This window comes from Phalacrocorax aristotelis, chromosome 4 (assembly GCF_949628215.1).
Source record: "Phalacrocorax aristotelis chromosome 4, bGulAri2.1, whole genome shotgun sequence".
In the NCBI taxonomy this organism is placed as follows: Eukaryota; Metazoa; Chordata; class Aves; order Suliformes; family Phalacrocoracidae; genus Phalacrocorax; species Phalacrocorax aristotelis.
The window spans coordinates 15,518,813-15,540,109 of NC_134279.1; the positions used below are offsets into that span (position 1 = coordinate 15,518,813).

Below are 21,297 nucleotides of genomic sequence, written 5' to 3' on the forward strand. Positions count from 1 at the left end.
CCTGTATCTATCCCCAACTTCAAGGTAACCAGGGGTTCCATTGGGGAGACTTTTGATTCATGCCCTGGTCCCTGTCATTCTGAATCTTAACCCTTTTTCCCTAATATCAGGATTTTACTAAGCATCGCTGTGGAGGATTTACGGTAGGTGTTTTGTGGCTTTGCAGTGTCCTTGGGAGGTTCTACAGTCTGAGTTTGGTGATGCTGCAGTGTCTCTGGGGCCATACTATGGTCAGGGTTTTGGGGGTAATGTAGCATCACTGTGGAGGTTTTACCGTCCAAGGCTGGTGGTGTTTCACTGTCGCTGGAAGTGTCACAGCCGGAGGTGGCTGCACGGGTACCACTAATTCTATGGTGCCTCCATTTTGTTTTGGCTGCCCGTTTATGACAGAGCACCACCATTTCGCACCAGGCCGCTGACATTTGTCAATGGCAGCACCGCGAGGGCCAGGGAGCCGCTGTTTTTGGTCATCATGATGCCCATCAGCACTGTGCTTTACTGCCTGCCCCCTTTTGACCAGGAAATCCTCAGGTGCAAGTGTACACACATGTATTTACAACATACACTGCATGTGTTTATTATAGGAATAGAAATACCGAAATATGAGTATAGTAGATAAAAATTTATATTAGGTAAATAGATAGATATATAACAACTGTGAATATTTGCCGTACGTAGTGGCGGGACCGCGGGGTGGCCGCCGTTGCCGGTGCTCGGGGAGCACGCCCGCTCCCAGGCGGCTGTGCGCCAGCGTCCCCGGCGGGCGCCAGTGCCGGGCGGCGGGTGGGCGGAGGTGCCCCGCGTCCCCCGCGGCAGAAGCTGCTGCTGGCTGGGACAGGTGGCGCCCCCTCCCCGCCGGCGCTGCCAGCCGGCCCTCCGCCGCCCTGCCGAGGCAGAGGACAGCTTTCACGCTCCAGTCGCAGCCTCCACGGGAGGGGCTGGCCCAGGGCGGCAGAGGGCGAGGCCTTCAGCCGCGGGGCGCCGTGGTGCCCTGCCCGCGGGCGGCCTCCCCGGGCCGGACTGATGGGACGGCAGCCGGGCAGGGCGGGGATTGGCAGGCCGGCTCCGGCTGCGGCTGCGGCGGCTGGGGGCAGCGGGAGCGGGGCCGCGGGTAGCCCTGCGCGGCCGCGGGGTCCGCCTTGTCTGCAGGTCGGTCCCGGCGGGAGCCCCAGTCCGCGCGGGCGGGGCCGTGCTCTGCTCCCGGGGGCCGGGAGAGGGGGGTCTGGTCGCCTCGGTCCCCCAAGTTAGGCAGGGTGGCATGCACTCGGCCGAACTCACCAGCTGAGCTAGTCTCTGGGGGGAAAGGTGCTGTTCTCCAGCTCTTTAGTCAAGGGTCATACAGCCACCGGTATAGTTATTAATAAACCATATTTAGGCCGTGTACAATTATGGCAGTAAACACTCAAGTTATTACATTGATTTACAACCTCGCCAAAAGCCCAGGCTTTTAAGAAGAAGGAGGATTTATTAAGCCAGAGTTGTAATTAGGTGGAGCTTGTCAGATGAAGGGGCGGAGCTTTAATTAGCTTGTAACAAGAAGGAGCTCGTACAATCCAGAGCTGGAAGTAGCAGGGGTATCTATTCTCCAGCGTGGGCAGTAGCTGGAGCTAAAATAACCTAGGGCTTCAAATAACCTGGTGGGAACATCTGCTACCTGGAGCTGAAATTACTTGAAGCACAAGTGTCCATCAGCCAGAGCTGTAAAAACCAGGAGCAGAAGCTGGAGCTGGTATTACCTGAAACTCAAAAGAAGCCCAAGCATCCATCTGTTGGAGCTGCAGTATAGGTGGAATGTCTATTAGCCAGAGGTGGAGTATCTCATATCCCAACGGTGCAGTAGTCATGTTATCTGAAAAAGTGGGTTCATTCACCTGGTGTGCAAAACACCAAACTATGCACAGAGTGGAGGTATTTTGTTCATTTCATTTTTGCACAGAGATGGGTGATAGGTGGTAACTCCGCAAAGTTAGCACACCACACCAAGAAACTACAAGGTATTTATACAGTTAAATGTGTCAATAACAGCTAATATTCACTCCCCTCAGCTAATACCTGGTTAATTTCTTTCTCACTTCACAATAAAGGTATAGCTCCCTTTAAATTTACCAAGCATGCTGAGAGAGTAAGGGGCTTATTTGAGTGGAGGTTTTTTCCTGGCCTATGGGTGTGATTTTTAGTATTATAATGAGGATAGTTTACCTAAAGGACACTTGGTTCTTATCAGCATCCCAATTAGTTGTTCTCTTTGACTTTATCACCCAGTTCTCAGTGTGTTCTGAGGCCGGATGTTCCCTTCTATCAGTCTCTGAGCTCTCTTCAAGGATAGAGTCGTAAAACAAATGCTTCCCTACCTCTCAGCTCCCTCCTCTGGCTGCCAAATTCTGTTTTGCCAGGCCTACATGGTTCATTGTTATTACTTAAAAGAAAAATCTGTTTTCTTTGGGGTATCAGTCAGGGCTGTAATTTGGGGCAGGAGCTGAAATTCCAGAGCACCTGTCCTGCAGCATGACCCTGAAACCCCCGTGCCCCAGCCAGCAGCAAAGCCCCACTACCTCCAGCTCAGCCCTGATGGTGTGGTCAGGCTCAAGGCTGTTCGCTGCTTTGGGCACTCACCAGGCATCGCCTACAGCCCCTCGATGCTCCTTGGACGAGGTGAGCACTAGTGTCCCTCACCTAGGCTTGTGGCTGGCTGCTCTTGGCTCCTCACTGCACTGCCACAGCAATGCCTGCAAGGACAAGAGCCCTGTGAGGACCCAGGTCCCTGCAGGGGTCAGAGCTCTGTCCCTGGTCACAGTGGCCCAACCCCTGCATGAGTTGGGGGAGAAACAGCTCTGGAGAGGAGACTACCGTGACCAGGGATGCACAAAGCCACGGCATCCTGGCAGCCCCTGCCAGGATGGGCCAAGGTGGGGAAAGGCCCCAAGCAGGAATGACTGTCAGGGGATGCCATAAAAACCATCATGGTGGGATGGGAGATGGGGGGGCAGGGGGTCTGCGGAAGTCCATGGCACTGGGGACACAGGGCTCACCTGTCACTGGAAAGGGGGGACCCCAGCACTGATGGTTGGGTAGATTTGAAGACCTTGTCCCCGGGTGCTCTTATTTTGTCCACAAGCTCCCAGAGCAGCAGGGCTGTTGCTGAACTGGCCACCCCAAATTATGCAGCTGCCTGCGCCACGGGGGGAGGCTCAGACCCAGCCTCCCATCCATTGTCTGTGCCTGACCGGCTGCAGGTGATGGGGACTTGGGACCAGCAGCCAAGAGTGAGCAGAGGTGACCCAGCACACCTGTGGGCCATGCACAGACCAGCACAGTGACATCTGTCCCCACAGCAGACACACACACTTGTCAGCTCCCAGCTCAGGCTGTCACCATACCCACAGCTGCCTTCTCCTGCTTCTCTGTACACATGTGTTTTGAGTGTGCAAATGCATTTGTACACAGTCAGTAGGGGCACAACTTCACCCCTTTATGCCAGGGACGTGACAGTGCTGCAGCCACTGCAGAAAATGCAATGGGAGTTGCGCACAGAAAACAGGGCGGGAAGAATGAGGTGGGGGCTGGGGGGGAAGGTATTTTTGAATAAAACGCACCCCTGTTCTGAAGGTGCCAGGACAGAAGCACAGATGTGCCAGAGCCTGAAGGCCCCGTGCAGCCCCAGCCCACCACCCATTCGGGGAAAAAAACCACCTTTTTCTGTTAAAAGCAACAGAACTTGAACCAATCTGAGCCAGCACTCGGCAGCTGCAGAGCCAGTTACCTCCTCCCTGTTCTTCACTATGGCAGGTACCAGATAAAGCCCTGCAACCCCCAAGCCCCAGCGAGGCACAGATCGTCCCAGCTCTTCCACCACAGTGCATTACACCCAACACCCACAGCTCCAGGCCTCTCATTGCACAGAGCAGCACCTCCTGAGTGATGGACACCTAACAAGGTTTGTGCAGAGGAAGCTGAGTGGGACTGCGATTCCCACACTGTCACCATCACTCTGCTGCTGCTGTCTTCTGTGTCTCGGTGCTGGAGACAGTCTAGGTAGAAACAGAGGTGGGTTCAGTGCCTCAGGCCTCTCTGAGCACAGGGCGATGCTGTCACCAGCTTTGCACACTGCCAGTGTCCACGGAGAAGCTGAGCTGTCTGCAGCAGGCTTGGCTTTTGTTTTGTTTTATCTTCTCACTGAACTTTGTGGTCTGGTCTCATCCCAGCATGGGTCTGCAAGAGAAAGTCTCCTTTACCTGATAACATTGCTCTGACCGCACAGCATAAGAAAGTACAATGCTGTCCTCTGGTGCTGCAGGACACAGAGAAATAAATAACAACACACAGGCAGGAAGACAAACTCTGCTGTTTATTGCTGGTGTTATCCAGGGAAGGGGGAAATCTACCACGATCAAGGCAAACCCCCTGCGGTGTGTTTCCCAAGGGCTGGGGCAGTGAAGACTCCTGCCTGCAGCAGCTCTGCAGGGTGCAGTGAGGATGGTGGCATCTGCAATGGTATAGAAGAGGAGGATCAGGGAGCAGGGCCATGCCTCAGCACAAAGTATATGTGTGTGTGCAATGTGTCTGTCTCTCCGCCCCCCAGTCTTGCCTCACTGGACCCAGGTGACGGGCCCTGAGCAGTTCCTCCATCCTGCAAGAGGTTCCCAGCAACATTTTGCTGCAGGACAGGTCACCCTTTCACCTGGCCATTGCTGTTTCAGTACTGCATCAACCCTGTGTCTTAAATCAGGTACCAGTGGAAAGGGAGACTCTGGGAATCCACTCAGCTCTGTGCGGCAGTGGCCTTATAAACCAGCACCAGCACACCCAGCATACCAGAATATGCCCAGCTCCTTCCTCCGGTTGATGTCTCTCTTCAGCTGGCAGAGCGTGCACATGGGGCAGAACATAGTGGAGGCACAGTCACCCAGAATGGAGCCCTGCAGAGCAAGGGACATTGTATGAATAACGCCTTGCCATGTCAGCTTTTAAATCTTCCAGTTTTTCACCGTCAGCACCCCTGGGCAGCTCACCCCTGGGCCCCACAGCACACTGCGGCTCATGCTTAGCAAGGGCTGGGATGAGGCAGTATGCAATGGAATTGCCTCTGGCTCACAGCAGGAGTGCAGATGTGTCCCTGGCTCCCTGCCTGCAGAGCTGCCCATGCAGCTCCCTGCTGCTGCTCTTCCCCTTAGGCATCCCTTTCTCCTTCCCTAAGCCCACACCCAGCACCCAGTGGGACAGGCCCTGCAGTTGGTCACTGACTGGGATGTTGTATCTGGTGCGGTAAAGTGTCCTCATGGCCACGCTGGAGCCACACAGGCAGCACTCATCCATGTCTGCGGCAACTTGGCACCCCAGGCAGCTGAAGCAGAAGGCTCCACAAATACCTGTGGGACACCAAGACAGGGGCTTGGCTGAGGGGTACAAAGAAAGAGGAAAGGGGGAAAAGCCAGCTGGGGATGTGGCCATCTGCTCCACCACTGGTACCCACAAAAGTGGGGTTTGCAGCAGAGGCGGTGCCCTGCTGGTTTGCAGCGGGGAAAACATCAGAAACATATCATGAGGCAACGTCAGGAATGAGGGGTACATATATACTTACACACGCTGAAGTCAGAGCAGCAGTCCATCAGACCCGACTGCCACTCTCCTGCCCGCGGGGCAGCTGAAAACTGGGGCTGGACCGTGATTACATGGTGAGAGGCCATTGCCAGCTCAGCGTTGGGTCCCTCCAGGCAGTTTGTGGTCTGGAAGGAAAAGCCATCAGAGGAAGATGCTGCAGGTGTTTCTGAAGTGGGTATCTTGCTCAGGGTGCTGCATTCAAAGACAGAGAGGGCAGCACAGGTCCCTGAGAGGACCCTGTTGCCAGGGCACAGTCATCCCCACCACAAAGCAAGGGCACAGCACTGCCAGGAGCTGCCACTGTCCTTTGCAGCAAAGCCTTTTCCAAACCCAGCCCCCCACCAAAGGCAGCAGCACTTCATCCCCCTGCCTATGCAAGTAAAATGCCTTTGTAGGAACAGAGGTCCTTCTGCTTCAGAACCTCAGTGCTTCACCATTTCAATCCTGTCTTCTCATCCCCAGTTCATTTTTCATCATTATCTGCTTAAAATATTTTGGCTTTTTGGTTTGGGTTTGGGTTGTGGTTTTTGTTTGGTGGTTTTGTTTTTTTTTTTTAATGTTTGCAGTCTCCTAAAGCTACTACAGCTCGGTCCTAGCTTTCTCAAGCTCTCAGTAGTCACCTTAATCTTTGCTTTGTTCCCTGAGCATCTCAGCCTGTTTGCTTCTCCCTCTCCCTTCCTTCTTCACCTGCTTTTTTAGCAGGCTTCAAGGCAGCAGGTTTTCCTTTTTCTTTCCATCACCCTAAGCTCAGTCACCAGTTTCCACCCCTCCTCCACTTGCCTGTCTGTGCCAGTACCTCATTCTCATCTTCATCCCCATCCTCATCCTCATCTTCCTTGGTTCCCTGGGGCCACCATGGCCCCTGGAGCCCTGCTCCTGTCCATCCTTCCCCAGTGAAGGACTGCAGCCTCTGGGAGCAGCAGAGCTCCTGCTCCACAGCACCATCCCCAAACCCACCTGACCCATGTCGAGTGGCACCTCCATCTCCACCTGCACCTCCATCTCCACCTGCACCTCCATCTCCACCTGCAGCCCCTTCCCTCCCCACTGCCCCCCTGCATGGCACCACCTTCTGCCATTCTCACTTCAGCTTTGGAGCTTTAATTAAAAAAAGTTAAAATAGAGGATGCTTCCATAGGAAGTCCCACACAGACACACTCCCTGCCCTGTGCCCAAGCTCGGCACTGCTCTGCTAAGCAGCACAGTGATGAGATGAAAGGGCTCCTGTGCTCTTTCAGCTACAAGGGCTCTCTCCTGCTCCCAGTGCACAGCCACACATCCTTTGCAAATAAATCATCAGCAGGAAAGCAGCCGGAGCTTTGGACCCCGTAACCACAGGCTGCTGCTCCTTTGCCTGGGAAGGGTCCCAGGGCAGCTCCCTGGGGAGGTCCTCTTCAGCTGCCACGTTCCCGCACAGTGAATGGGCACTTCTGCTATGGGCGTTATAGGTGTTTAACAGAGCACCTTCGGACAGTTCATGTCCTGCCTGCCCCTGCCCAGCTTTGACACATTTGTCCTGCCTGTGCAGGCAGCACTGCTGCCTGTCTGGGTGAGGGCCAGGGGTGGGGGGTGCCTGCTAAGCCTCCCCTCCCAGCCCTGGGGCTCCCTGCCCTTGTGTGACAAGGGAGCGCCTGAGTTTCGGGATGCTGGGAGGAGCAAGAACAAAAACAGGGGAAGCATTTACCTTTTGAAGCAAGGGATGGTGGCATTAATCCCTGTGAATTCTCTTAAAACTCTATTAAGGGAATGGGATTATTTTCACAGTAGAATTACACATCTACAGAGAATTTAAGTATTAAATACAAGTCCCCAGGAATACGATGGAATAAATATATTACTATGCCCAGGACTCAGATTATGCCATTGAGTGTATTACCCACAGCCGACACCAGACAGATACAGGCTGTGACATTGCATTTGTATTGCCTATTGTCAACAGGCAGCAAAGGGGTCAGTGGCTCTGCCAGCAGTTCCTGTGGCTCCCCATCACTTACAGACTGGCCTGGACACACCTCTGCTGTCAGACACAGCTTGTTGCTGTATGGCTGACCTGTGTCCCCTGGTAGTATATGGAGAGGAAAAGGGATGTTGAATTATGCCTTAAGAGGGAAGAAAGCTTGTAAAAAGTCTCCATGTGATTTGCTCATGACTTTTTGCAGCTTCCTTCAGGCCCCAGAAGCATGGCTGTGCTGACACTAGCTGAGACACCAGTATCTGCTCCCATTAGGTGAGGCACGGCCTTGAAGGGTGAAGCGACAACTGGTGGGATTGCCTCAGTTGCTGGCCCCTGCCTAGCATTAAAAGACAAGAGTGTTTTCCTGCTGCTACCAAACAGGGCTGTTAAGCAGCAAAAATGCTACTGTGCCCTCTCCTGGGCAAGTCACCTGGCTATTGGCAGGGATCTCTGGAGCGAGTGCAGCCAGCCCCACCAACCATGGGTGCAGTGGGGGTCACGGTGCCCACTGTCCCTCGCCAGACACCTCTTTCCCCAACCCTGGCCAGCTTTCCCTGCTTATTCATGCACGAGGCCCCAGGTAATTCCCACCACCTCTGCTGCTGATGTAATGCCTTATGGCATGCCAGAATGGCAGCCCCAGTGGAAAGCCTGGGTTCAGAATGATTTAAGAAGAAGCAGGAGCCAGGAGGGGCAGGGGAAGGGACAGACCATGGACAGGCCATGCAGTTGGAACACCAGGCAAGGACAGCTTGGGAGTATGAGAGTCCTATGCAGGGACAGGGATGCCCAGCAGCTTGCAGGACTGCAGGGACCACAGGGAGAAGTGTGTGCAGGAGCAGCAGCAGGAGAAGGTTTAGGGGCAGGACCCCACCAGCTTTCCATGCCAAAGGAGGTGCTCCCCAGCTGCCACCTAATGAGATTAACAGCAGCACATGGTGAAAGTGCAGCCAAGCAGTGCTCACTGCCACACACACTGTGCCCTTGGCAGACAAGGCTGATCACAGACTTTCCCTTCCTCTCGCCAGGTATAAGCGCACCATGTCCCTGCACGGATGGAGGCTGCAGTGTGGAGCAGGCAGCAGCCTGGAGAAACCTCCATCGCGCACACATCTCCTGAGATGCAGCCCAGGCCCAGCACACCCAGCACATCACCCCGAGTGCCCCCAGATCTATAGTTCCATGGCGGCACCAGCAGTGTTGGAACAGCTGATGGGAACAAAACGGATCCCGAGGTGCACACAGCTACATTTCACCAACAATCCAGGTCATAAAGGAGCATTTTGTTATGTATAGGCACATGGATATGTGCACAAACAATACAGTGCAAAAGCTGCTGTGCTTTATCTCTGCTGCCCACTTCTATTGATATGCCCTACAGCAGCATCTGCATGCTCTGGGTTAGCTCTGAAGTAGTTTTCCAGGTAGAAAACCTTACCTCTGTTTCCACCATTTCCCCTTTACCAGCAACACTGCTTCAGGCATGAGCAGTTTCCATAGTTTTGTACCACAGCTCCTGCTGAACAAAAGCCAAGCCATACATACCCACCAAGCCGCCCTTGTCCCAGGAGATGCGTGTCTTTTTCCTTGTTCTCATCTTTTATATGCTCTGGGTGCTCCCTGGTGAATGACCTCTGCTCCCTCTGACTAACAAACCAGATGCAGGCTTTGCGCAATTGCAGCTTCCCTGCTGGAGACAGCTGGTTGCGAGCTTGCTGATGCTTCTGCCAGGCTCCTGCTGCCCCCCCCCACCTTCCCCCACCACAGCATCCTGCAGGCCCAGAGCCCCCATCGCTACCACCACTTTTGGTAGCGATTTTCACAGAAGGACAGTTTGCATTCAGGCTCTGGCACTGCCTTTAAGCAATCTGCTGCTGGAAGTACAGTGCCTTTCCTTATGTCTGACTATCAGCAAGAACTGACTGTAACTCCACTGGGTGACACAGGTGCTGCCTTGAGGTACAGCTACGAAATCATACCATGCTGTAAGGGACTGAAAGAGTTAATGTTTCAGACATTGTAAAGTGGGGCGTAGCGAACTGCAGGTGGGGAAATTGATGGACACAGGGTGTGGGGAGTGTGTCACAGGATGTGCGGTTCCAGGTTCTGCTGTGCCTCACATACCAACTTGCTGAGGTCATACAAAGTTTATTTGAGGAAGAGGCTTATGACTACCTAAAAGACCCCTCGCGACCAGCCCTCACAATGGTGCCTGCACAGAAGATCATGAAACCTCTGAAACAGGAACCATAAAAGCTTATGGGAGGCATAACTGAAGGTGGGCCTTAGACTGTAAAAGACACTACAACACAGAGACTGCTGTGTGCCCATTACTGGAGAATCATCACGTCTGTTGTCGTTGGTGCTGGATCCAAGGGCGGTGATATCTCCCTCTTTCCCTCCCTCTCTCCCACCCCCTTTCTTTTCCTCTTTTATTACAAATATTCCTAGTAAGAACACCCACCATCAGTGCTTTTCCATGTTTTCAAGTTCAAGTTGCCTTTTTGTCCTGGATTTGGTTGGAATAGAGTAAATTTTCTTCACGGTAGCTAGGACAGGGTTATGTTTCGGATTTGTGCTAAAAGCAGTGGTGATAATGTGGAGATGTTTCAGTTGGGCTAAGTAGTGCTTACACTGGTCAAGGACCATGCTCTGCTGGGTGCACAAGAAGTTGGGAGGGGACATGGCTGGGACAGCTGACCCCAACTGGCCAAAGGGATATCCCATACCATATGACATCGTGCTCCACATATAAAGCTGTGGGAAGAAGGAAGGGGGGATGTTTGGAGTGATGGCGTTTGTCTTCATAAGTAACCATTACCCATGATGGAGACCTGCTTTCCTGGGGGTGGCTGAACACCTGCCTGCCCATGGGAAGTAGTGAATGAATTCCTTGTTTTCTTTGCTTGTGTGTGCGGCTTTTGCTTTACCTGTTAAACTGTCTTTATCTCAACCCATGAGTTTTCTCACTTTTTCTCTTCTGATTCTCTCCCCCATCCCACCGGGGTGGGGTGAGCGAGAAGCTGTGTGGGGCTGAGTTCCTGACTGGGGCTAAACTATGACACTTTTCAAGTTCTCTCTGCATTGAAATAAAATGTTTAATTGATGGTTCATGTCATTTCACCTTAATTTAGTCCAAGGGGATCATTAGAACCTTGGTTGCTCTCCTTCCTCCCCTCAGGTTGGGGAATGACACATGCTGTGCTGGGATGAGAGGGCAGCATGATATTTCTTCTCTCCCCTTCTCCACATTCCTGGCCTTTATCTCTCAGGCTAAAAATGCAGTTTTCTGTATTTCTAGGGATCATCCACAGAGGACTGTCTGGGCTACCTGGGGTTTAGGTGGGAGTGCTACAATGCAGACCCACCCTGCAGCACTGACAGAGCCTCTACCTGCCCTTTACAAGGTTTGTAGTGAAGGTGAAGGCAGAGGACAAAAAAACTACCATATTTTCCTTAAAGAGTGAAGCTGGAGGAGATTTGTAAGGATCCAAAATCCTTTTGCATCTGTCTGAGCATGATGGAGAGAGGGTAGGTGTAACCTCCCCCTTTTGGATGGAGAGCATATCGCTAACAGCCCAGCACAGGTGGACGTGCTCTACCTGCCCATGGCCGGGAAGCGGCAGGGTTTGCCCATGGCAGGATTTGGCCAACCCACGACACAACCAGATTTTTAATTGCAGGCAGGTGGTAATCCTTACATAGGGGAGCATGTCTGCAACACAAGACGTGGGCTGGTGGCATGCAGCCAAAAATCCCTGTGGCTTTATGTTCAGAAAGGTGGGACTGGCCAGCAGCCCTGGACGGCCACCTGGGCCACCACAGCAGGGGCAACTTGGCACTCGGTGGCCTGCAGCCATCGCCTGCCTGTGGGACGCCCCAGCTCTGCCCTGGAGCAGAAGTCACTTTTCCAAGTTTTATAACTTGGATGACCAATGCTGACACTTATGTATTAAACATCATTTCTAAAAGCTGAGTGAATAACAAAATACTAGTGAAAATCTCGCTCTGCAATTGGCCCAGGGAAATCTCAGCTGCACCAGGGGTGGATGGAGCAGAAGGACGGGTGCTCTCAGGCGGTGCAGGAGTGACACGCACACAGACAGAATGGCAAACCCTGCTCTTTATTCATTTTACTACTCAGGAAAAGGGGAATCAACTTGCAATCAAGGCAAACCCTCCGTGGTGCATTTTGCAAAAGCCAGGGGAGCAGTGACTCCTGCCTGCGGTGGCTCCACAGGGTGCAGCGAGGACAGCAGCATCTGCAATGGGATGGGAGAGGAGGGTCAGGGAGTGGGACTATGCCTCACCACACCATGTGTGTGCCCCCAGTCCTTCCTCCCCCCACCCTGCACGAGGTTGCCAGCAACATTTTGCTGCAGGACAGGTCACTCTTGTCACCTGTCCATGGTCATTTCCCTACTGCAGCGACCCTGTGTCTCACATCAGGCGTTGGTAGGAGAGACTCCAGGAATCGTTTGGCTGCTTGCAAAGGTGGCTTTATAAACCAGTGCTACCACACCCAGCTTACCAGAATATGCCAATCTCCCTCCTCCGGTTGATGTCTCTCTTAATTTGGCAAACGGAGCACACAGGACACCACATGGTGATACAGCAGTCAGAGCAAATGGACCCCTGTTAGGAAGAAATTGTTTAGGGAGACAGGCTTCCCAAACGTCATGTTTTGGCCAAGAAAAGGTAAATCACATTGCATATTGTGTGCCCTTTGTTTCCTGGCTGGCTGCAGCATGCCGAGTAGAAGGCACTAAATAAAAACTGGGGCTGGTGAACCCACACACAGTGGAAAAGAGGGAGCCCTTGCTGCAGGCTGCAGATCTTTTGGCTTCCGAGGTTAAGACTTGGGGGAAAAACACACAGAGAAAGACACAATTTGGGCAAATGGGACTTGGGCCATGAAGGTTTGCACTGGGGATGGCACTAATCCCTGGTGGGAAGAAATCATTTCACATATGTACTGTACATGAATGCCCACCTTTCTCCTGCATCTGATTACAGATGTTCATCTGTGCAACTGACAATCTATTCTTTAGTCTGCCCGCTATTATCTCAAACCTTTCCCATGTTTCAAAGATTGGGGATGGCATGGGGAAGCAGCAGCCGAGGCTCTGTGAGCCGCTGCGGTTGGCAGCAGCTGAAGGCAGGACATGTGCCCCCAGTGAAGGGTGCTGGGAAGGAGCTGTGTCCAATTAACATACGTTGTTGGACACCAGCCCAGGGATCAGCATGGCCGAGGGTGTCCCAATGCCTGTCCTGTGCTCCTGGCATCAGGCAGGATAGAAAAGTGAAAAAAGGGTGAGCAGAGAGCGCTGCTGCCCTGTGCTCGTCCCTGATGTGCAAAGAGAGGGGCCTCAGGGGCACCTCCGCTTTCAGCCTCACAGCACAGTGAGGGGGTGGGTTAACCACTGACCGGGATGTTGTATCTGGTGCGGTAGAGGGTCCTCATGGCCACGGTGGTCCCACACAGGCAGCACTCATTCATGTCCCCAGCCACCTGGCAGGCGAGGCAGGGAAAGCAGAACAACCCACAGCAGCCTGGCAGGGGGAGAAACAAAGCGATGGGGTGAGGCTTTGCCTCCCTGCCTGGCACCGCCAGCATCGGGGGAGGAACCTAGAGGACCAAGCTACATGACTGTAGCTATTGCACCACCGACCCAGGTTGCAGGGGCACGAAAAGTGTCCCAAGAGGGTGTGGGACCCACTGCAGCACATCACTGCCAATGGCTGAGATGGGACTGCCTGAGGCACTCACAGACACTGCAGTCGGTGCAGCAGTCCATCAGCCCGGTCTGCCATACGTTCCTCGAGGCACTCGGGACGGCCATGACGTACTGTGGCTGCACTGTCACAACAGATGGGGTGGCCATTTCTAGTTGCTCTTCTGAAAGAGACGGGAGGGGAACAGGACAGTGAGTGAAAAAACTGCAGTCAGTCTGATCCCCAAGCTGGCTGCCATCGTTCTTCAGCAGGCAGCTTTTTGCCCCGCTCCCTTGCTGCTCCTGGAGGGGATGAAGCATAACCACATCTTACCTGCATTTGTGTCTTTCCAACGTTTTTGCATTTTCTGCCATTTTATCCGGCCTTCAAAATAGCATCAGGCCATTAATGTTCCCCACTGCACCCCAGAAAGGCTTCACTAATACTCAGACACAGTTCACCAAGCTCCCTTGTGCCAAGCAGGGCTGGGCAGTGAACCTAGGCTAAAGCCAGTGACTTGGGCATTTCGGTTGTTGAACTTGGCATAGTTTACACAGGATCACCTCAGCATGGGTACAAAGCATGAAACTGTGGTCTCACTTTTCCTCCTGACGAAACTGGGCTCCATGCAACAGAGATACTGTGGAAAACTAGTATCTCTGGTTTCTCATCTAAGAGAGTTAGAAAGGCAGAAACTCAGTGCTAAGTCCCCAGGCAGAACTGCAGTCCATGCCTTCTTGCAGTTGAGCAAGCAAGTAAACCTTGAAAACCAAGGTCTGGTTGTGTTCTCTGTGCTCTTATCATCCTAGCCAAGTAAAAGACAACACAAAACATTCTCTGGCAACAACTAAAAGCAAGTTTTGCCCTGATTCCAAGTTCTTCTAGTAATGCACAAACAGAAGAAACGGGAAGGACTTAAAAAATCAGCTGCCCGCTCACATTTGTTGAGACCTTTTGCTACAAACTGGGGTTGCTGGGGTTTGGTTTTTTTTTTTTTTCTGCTTTGTAGAAATAGCAACTTGGCAAAGTCAGAACGATGCTGCTAGGCAGTGGGCTCCTCCCCACGCACCTCCTGAGCTCAGAAGCCGGAACAGAAACCGAAATTCAAAGGGCAATGCTGTGGGGGGAGGGGCGCCCTCGGCGGGGGACAGCGGGGCGCCTTCCCTATTCCCCTTTTGGGGCAATGCACGTTCCTCCAGAAATCCCGCTCCTGTCTTCACCCAGCAGCACACACCAGCCTGCGAGCCCTGTGTGAATGCAGCCAGAGGCAGTATCAGGTGTGTGTCCAGAGGGAAACTGTGAGCCTGCATTGCCTCCGAGCGCTTCCCTGTGCAGACCCACGCAATACTACTGACACTGTAAATCTCTCTACTTCCTACACTTTTACAGATGCACAGTATTCTGTATATGAGTATTATTCACATACTTTCTTCTCTTTTGGCTGCAAACATTAATGAAGAGACTGCAACATAAAGACCCTCTTGTCACCCATAGCACACCCCATTTGAAAAGGGCAGCAAATACACAGCGAGACCAGGCAGCAACATATAAAAGTGACTGATGTGCTAGCTTCTGGCAGGACGGCAGCTAATTCCAGCACATCCTCAGAGCCTACCAGAAAAAAACATATAGCTAAGCATCCTTGCTGAGAGGAATTTGGTCTTGAGCATCCATGTAGACAAGAGAAAGCCCAATTTAAACAGAAAGCAAAGTACCAGCCAGATTCCTTTAATGCAGTTATAAAATTCTAGTAGCAGGAGAAAGCAGCAAAGAAGTAGTAATCCATAATCCAGCTTTTGTGTATAGCTTTTTAAAAACCTACCCCCTTCCCCAAGCAGGATTTGCCATATATTTTGCTTTAAATTTTCTGCTGAGCAGGAAAAAAAAATCTCTACTTTTGCCCTATTATCCCACTCTTCCCAGGCTAACAGGTTTTTACTATTTCCATGCTTTAAGAGAACTAACCTTCTGGCGAGCAGCCTCTTCTCAGTGCAGACTTCCTTGCTGGCCAGGGGTCTGTACAGAGGCTTTGAGGAAGATGAAACTGATTTTCTCACTCCTGGAGGCTCTTATTGGCAGCCAGCAGTAAGCAAGTATAATGGTGGGAGGTAACCAGAGGGGGAGGTCAGGAGCTATCGGCAGGACTAGAGGCTTAACACGTAAGATTTTTTTTTTTACCTTGTAATTAAAGAATTAAATCATAGACCACTATTAATCTTTTTTAAAAATGGTTGCATGTACATGGTCTTATTCTGTAACTCTGTGTACATGTGGTGGTTGTTTGGGGGAGAACAGCTCTGAATTATGTCCATTCATTGGGATAGACAATTTTCCAACATTTTTCCCCAAAGGAAAAGCATGCTTCTCAGATCCCAGACCAGACTAAACGAAGGGCACCTCAGGGTGGCTGCACTCTGAGCTTTTCCCTTTCCTCAAGGAAAAGGCTTCAGACAAAGGGGTTGTGCAGGGCTGCTTGCTTTCACAACCAGGCTTGGGCAACGGTGGGTGGGCAGCGTTGTAGCGAAAAGGGGCTGTGGCAGGGGCTCCTGGGCGGTCAAAGCATCCCTGTACTGACCATGACATCCCCTGCTCCAGCTCACTGATGCAGGGGGCAAAGCAGGACACTCTCAGAGCCAGCAGCAGCTAAACCCATCTGCACCAGGAGGTGGCTCCCTGCAGGTCAGCACCCTGTGCCATGACACTTTGGTGGGAGGAAGCCCCAGCCCTGACTGTCCTCTCCCACCTTCATTCAGCCCCAGATGAGGAGGCACCAGAATGCGATGGTACCTTTGCTTTTAATCCTCTCCTCCAGCTGTTGTAAGGGGCCGCAGGCACAGTGTGATTGGCACAACCTAGCAGCAGACACCAGATGAGACCAAGATAAAAGGAGCTATGGTCATCTGCACCTAGATAAGAGTCAGAACACCAGTTGAAACTGATACCTCTTGCAATACACTGTGAATTAATATGCATATATATATTTGTATATGTACATAACTGAGCAATATAAGCTTTGTCTGTTGTGACTTGCGGCATGCATGCTAGGAGGAATTGACCCTGTGTATTCCATGCCGTAATAAAGAATGCCTGCTTCTTAATACTACATTGGTGTTAAGGAGTTTTATTCCCGATTTCAGTGACACAGCTGCAGCAGGTGTGCTCCCTGCTCCTTTTTAGGAATGTGTTTGGGTTTTCATTTCTGAATTAGTAAATACACCCCATGTGGAGGCTTCCTATAAAAATTAGGCTGATAAGTGCTTTTCACAAGCCACATAGCCCAGCTATTTTAACATTAACTGAGTCCTTACTTTAAACACATCTGTTTCCCTCTATGAGATACTAATATTTACTATTTTTTCACTAACATGCCCCAAATATTTAAGCAGTCATGCCCTGTGCAAGTCACTGACAGTTTTGGCTGCACTTCTACATTTTGTAGAGAAGCTGTGACACCGGGACAGCAGTTTCTGTTTCCCAGCATGATGTACAGAGTGTGCAGAGAAAATAGAGCGGGTCTGAGTGGCTGTTTATCCAGGAAAAATGCAAGTTCAAAACATCCCATGTGAAGTGCTCATGGTGCATTCCCCTTCTTTCTTGCTATCAGCAAGAACGGGGGAATAAGTTTGGGTTAAACTGCAATTTACCAGCTGTGTCAACAGGCTGGGATTTATGGTGCATTAAGTGGAGACTTTTACCAGTAGTGTGGCTGAGATAACAGTGAGCCGTGCCCTGAAATGCTTGGCTTCCAACGGCTCCAAAGTTTAATTGCAGCGGCTCCTGCTTTATGGCAGAGCTGCCTGGCTGGCCCCTTGCTGGAGTGTACACATCTTTTTTTCAAGAACATTGCAAAAGGCTGTGAGAATTGAGGTCTGCAAAAAGCTGTAGTTCAGCAGATGCTTTCTAGAAGAGGAGATACTTGACATCCCACCAGCTGGCTACACTAGGCTCATGCAAAATGCCAGATAGCTTAGGGGTCTGCTGGGGTGGGAGGGAAATGGGAAGCTGAAATGCACGGTCAGTATGGGAGACAACACATTAAAAAAAAGCTCATCAGCAGTATTTTAAGAATTTTAACAGTCTGTCCTCTACTCAGAGCTGGGGTAACACTGACTGTCTGAGCAATCAGGCCCTGCAAGTGCTTTTCTTCTGCAGAAAAGCAGCCCACTTCTACCTGCATTCCTGGTTCATCAAAGTGTAACTGCCCTTTGTCACCCTGAGAAAGCACCACCATAAACACCTACCTCAGCTGATCCCCTTCACCTGGCATCTGAGTTGGACAAAAACCCTGCAAAAATCTCATCAGTGAAATCAAAACACAAACTCCTGAAACTCACAGCAAGAGCATCACTCTCGCCCAGTGCCAGGCAAGAGTGCCTGTGCCTCCCGCTGCAGCTACCATGGTTTCTGGCCAGAGCTCACCACAGGGCCTGACTGGGGCTCTGCCAATGGCTGGTGGCTGTGGTCCCCCTCACGTGCAGCTTCTCCTGGTCCATGGAGTGGCACTGCAGGAATACAGGAAGAGAGGCCTCTTAGCCACAGAAAGACAACAAAGAGCAAGGTGTGCCAATAGCTGGGAAGAAAAGAAATGTACTAACAAAACAAAACCTGTAATACCTTTTTCCCCATGATAAGAATAAAAGATTGTTTCCAAGCAGACAATAGAAAAATTCAGCTGAAATTACTATTCACCGATTTAAGATGTATTTTAAACTAAAGGAGGGTAGATTTAGACTGGATATAACGAAAAAATTTTACTGTGAGGGTATTGAAATGCTGGAACAGGTTGCCCAGAGAGGTGGTGGACGCCCCATCCCTAGAAACATTCAAGGTCAGATTGGAGGGGGCTCTGAGCAACCTGATCTAGTTGAAGCTGTCCCTGCTCACTGCAGGAGGGTTGGACTAGATGACCTCTAAAGGTCCCTTCCAACCCAAGCCATTCTATGATTCTATTACGGCAAATGCAATTTCGATAAAGATTCAGGAATACAGATTAAAGAAAACCTCCCTGAACACATTTTTGCCTTCTCTGCAAAGAACAAAGTATAAATTACATGGTCTACTATTGTATTTTACAGAGAATTGCAAACAAACTAGTTTATTCCATTTTATGCCAACACCATCCACATGGAAGCGTTCCCACCTGTTCTCTGTACCATTTGAAACAACTCCATCACACAGCTTAAAACTCCACCACAAATGAATGAAGCCACCTTCCCCAGTATGCTGCCTCATGCTCCTAGTTACAAAAACTTTGGTGTTTCAAGTGGCGAGAAGCAGGTTTGTTTACAGAGGGTCTGCTGTAAGCCCACTGATGTGCAGGTCAGGGGGGGCTGCCTGGCGGAGGAGCATGCCTGGGGGCTTCTCTCCAAAGCTCTTCTCTCAACAGCCCTTTCAAGACGCAGAGTAGCAACCTCAGGGTTTCAACAGGGCTTTGTTTCAGACATGGAGAAGGGCTTCTGTGTCTGAAAGTAATTTATTTCCAGATGTCTCAGCTGGTCAAATGGAAGAACACCTCTCCCCCAAACCTTGCCACCTTCCCACAACTTGGTATGACTCTGAGGAAAGGAAAATCCCTGCAACTGTAAAAGCTGGAGGAGAAAGGAGCTGAGCAAGTGCTATGGAAATCTTCATAGATCTTAGAAATATGGCTAAGGGTCAGGTTCACATCTCACCAAAACTGAAGCAAATGCAGTTGTACAGGAGAAAGCTGTTCCCTGCCCACACCTGCATGTCCTTCCTCCCTCCCATGCCAGGGACACTGCACACTGTGGAGTGGGTCCACTCGGCTGGCTGATTAGACAGAAGATGGCTCTGGGGTTATGACTGGGTGGGGGCATTGCCACCTGGGCAAGCTGCCTGAACTCCTTGTGGCACAGATACCCAAAACACGAAGTCTGGCGCATAGTGGGGAGTTCACAGCTGGGGCCAAGAGCATCCCCTGCTTTGCGGCAGCTCACAGCCACAGCACGTCAGACCCAAAAGAAAGTAGTAGTAGTGGTTTCACATCCATCTGCTGTTGCATACTGGCTTTGGCAAAAGTTTGTCTTAAGATGCTTCATGCAGCCTGTCTGAGCTTCTGCTTCCTGTGCTTGTCATCTGATATTTCTCACCATCCTTTCAGTGGTGCCACTCTACTTCTGGGTCACTCAGACTTATAGGACAACACTCTCTGGGAATCAAACTTTATCTCAGGAGCTCACAAGGTAAAAAACAACTAAGGTAAAAATCAATAAGGTAAAAATCAACAGTTAAATCAAATCAGCAGTCTGGCTGCCCTTGCATCAGCTCTGGAGGCTTTTTTGGGTAAGCTGACTGTGTCATCCAGCTTCCAGCTTGGATGTGTGCTCTGTGCCATTACTATGGCATTCCAAGAGTTTTATGCTAAGCTGGGAGCTGCTGCCATCACACTGCAGGGGATGGTGGACCTTACCTTCTCCTGTCACTTGTGTCCATCATACATGATGCCCTTGCTTTAACCCTACGATGCTGTTCCCAGCATACATGAGGAGCGGCACATTAGCCCAACACTTGTGCAGGAGCTGAGTGAACAGTCACATGATGCATCACGAAGTTAATCCAACATTAACCAAGGTATTGGTAGAATGGCATCCAACACACTTTGCAACAGAATTTGACACGTGACAAGTACTTTTAAAATGTATCGTTGTTACTTAAGTAGAATAAGTTGTACTGTTGATTAAAAAGGGACTTTACTACTGTCATGGTTTAAGTCCAGCCAACAACTAAGCCCCACACAGCTGCTTGCTCACTCCCCTCACAGTGGAATGGGCAGAGAATTAATTGGAAGGGTAAAAGTGAGTAAACTTATGGGCTGAGATAAAGACAGTTTAATAGGTAAAGCAAAAGACACGCATGCAAGCAAAGAAAACAAGGAATTCATTCACTAGTTCCCATCAGCTTCCAGTTGTTCAGCCATCTCCAGGAAAGCATAACAGTTACTTGGGAAGACAAACATCATCAGTCTGATCATCTTCCCCCAACTTTATAGGCTGAGCATGACGCCATATGGTGTGGGCTATCCCTTCGGTCAGTTGAGGTCAGCCATCCCAGCTGTGTCCACTCCCAGCTCCTTGTGCACCCCCAGACTGCTCGCTGGTGGGGTGGGGTGAGAAGCAGAAAAGGCCTTGACTCTGTGTAAGCCCTGCTCAGCAGTAACTAAAACATCCCTGTGTTATCAACAGTGATTTCAGCACAAACCCAAAACACAGCCTCAACTAGCATCTCTGCATAAAATTAACTCTATCCCAGCCAAAACCAGCACAACTACTTAATAACAAAGATGCATTTTAAGACAGATGGGAAAAGGCAATCTGAGAGAGAGCTGGACTGGGAGAGATGGTGTGCAAGAGTGGGAAGCTGGGCTGCTCTGCACCTCCTGTGTGCACGTGCCCACAAGTCCTCTTCAGAGGAGAGCTTTGCTCACCTTCAGTTTGATGGCAATCCTGTTTCTCCCCTCTGTGTGCTTCTTGTGTACAATGGGATTTGTTTCTTGTGACTTCATCCACCCTGCACCCAACACACTCACCCTGATACCCTCTCATGGTAGCTCCCTATGTGTTTAACCTCCAGTTTTCTGAAGCACCTTCTGGCTTACCTTGGTGTAAATAAACCAGCACCGAGCAGCTTGAACTCCCGAAGGCAACTTTTTGGTACCCCCTGGATTGCCACTGATTTCTTGAGCAAGGCCTGAAGACAGCACACATAACAGTTCCTGCCTTTGCACCCGTTCTGTGGTGGATGGCTCCTTGTATGGATGTCCCAAGATCTTGGTGGACACTTGATGCACAGCAGCTCATGACTGGGCCAAGAGACAAGAGGAGTGAGAGGACACTCCCCATCCTAGCCAGTGTATAAGAAAAACCAGGTGACTGGTCCTCGGGTTGCACTGGTGGTGGGCCATCTGTGGAGAGCACCCTTGCCAGATAAAGGCCCAACAAGTGGCGAACCTGCAGGTGCCAGAGCCCTGCTTGGGGTTGAGCAAATACCACCTGTCACCCGGGAGAGGAGGC

At 51.1% G+C, this 21,297-nt stretch overlaps 2 protein-coding genes across 5 annotated transcripts; both read right to left on the minus strand.

The window, feature by feature from the left end:
• Positions 1–3,751: 3,751 nt before the first annotated feature.
• On the minus strand, positions 3,752–9,176 carry LOC142056913 (placenta-specific gene 8 protein-like). Of its 3 annotated transcripts, none has more exons than XM_075092423.1 (5): positions 9,098–9,121; positions 5,579–5,790; positions 5,242–5,366; positions 4,813–4,916; positions 3,752–4,483 (listed from the first exon to the last, which is right to left on the minus strand). In XM_075092423.1, coding segments are annotated over exons 2-5 (336 nt in total). In that variant the 5' UTR covers positions 5,685–5,790; positions 9,098–9,121; the 3' UTR covers positions 3,752–4,482. The 3 variants fall into 3 exon arrangements, with proteins under 3 accessions (XP_074948524.1, XP_074948527.1, XP_074948526.1); XM_075092426.1 differs by having other exon boundaries at positions 4,323–4,483; positions 5,579–5,723; positions 9,098–9,176; XM_075092425.1 differs by having other exon boundaries at positions 4,323–4,483; positions 5,579–5,723; positions 8,991–9,127.
• A 2,481-nt stretch (positions 9,177–11,657) lies between these two features.
• Positions 11,658–15,390, minus strand: LOC142056115 (placenta-specific gene 8 protein-like). Of its 2 annotated transcripts, XM_075090393.1 has the most exons (5): positions 15,233–15,390; positions 13,323–13,451; positions 12,981–13,105; positions 12,084–12,187; positions 11,658–11,814 (listed from the first exon to the last, which is right to left on the minus strand). In XM_075090393.1, coding segments are annotated over exons 2-5 (345 nt in total). In that variant the 5' UTR covers positions 13,438–13,451; positions 15,233–15,390; the 3' UTR covers positions 11,658–11,813. The 2 variants fall into 2 exon arrangements, with proteins under 2 accessions (XP_074946494.1, XP_074946493.1); XM_075090392.1 differs by lacking the exon at positions 11,658–11,814 and having other exon boundaries at positions 12,080–12,187.
• Between the last annotated feature and the right edge of the window lie 5,907 nt (positions 15,391–21,297).

Coding starts and splice junctions, on each gene's coding strand:
- LOC142056913 (XM_075092425.1), bottom strand. Junction 5,367..5,578: donor CTGCTCTGACTTCAGCGTGT/GTAAGTATATAT, acceptor GGTGTCCCACAG/GTATTTGTGGAGCCTTCTGC. Junction 4,917..5,241: donor GCACCAGATACAACATCCCA/GTCAGTGACCAA, acceptor CTTGCTCTGCAG/GGCTCCATTCTGGGTGACTG.
- LOC142056115 (XM_075090392.1), bottom strand. CDS start 13,437: ATGGCCACCCCATCTGTTGTGACAGTGCAGCCACAGTACGTCATGGCC. Junction 13,106..13,322: donor CTGCACCGACTGCAGTGTCT/GTGAGTGCCTCA, acceptor TCCCCCTGCCAG/GCTGCTGTGGGTTGTTCTGC. Junction 12,188..12,980: donor GCACCAGATACAACATCCCG/GTCAGTGGTTAA, acceptor TCTTCCTAACAG/GGGTCCATTTGCTCTGACTG.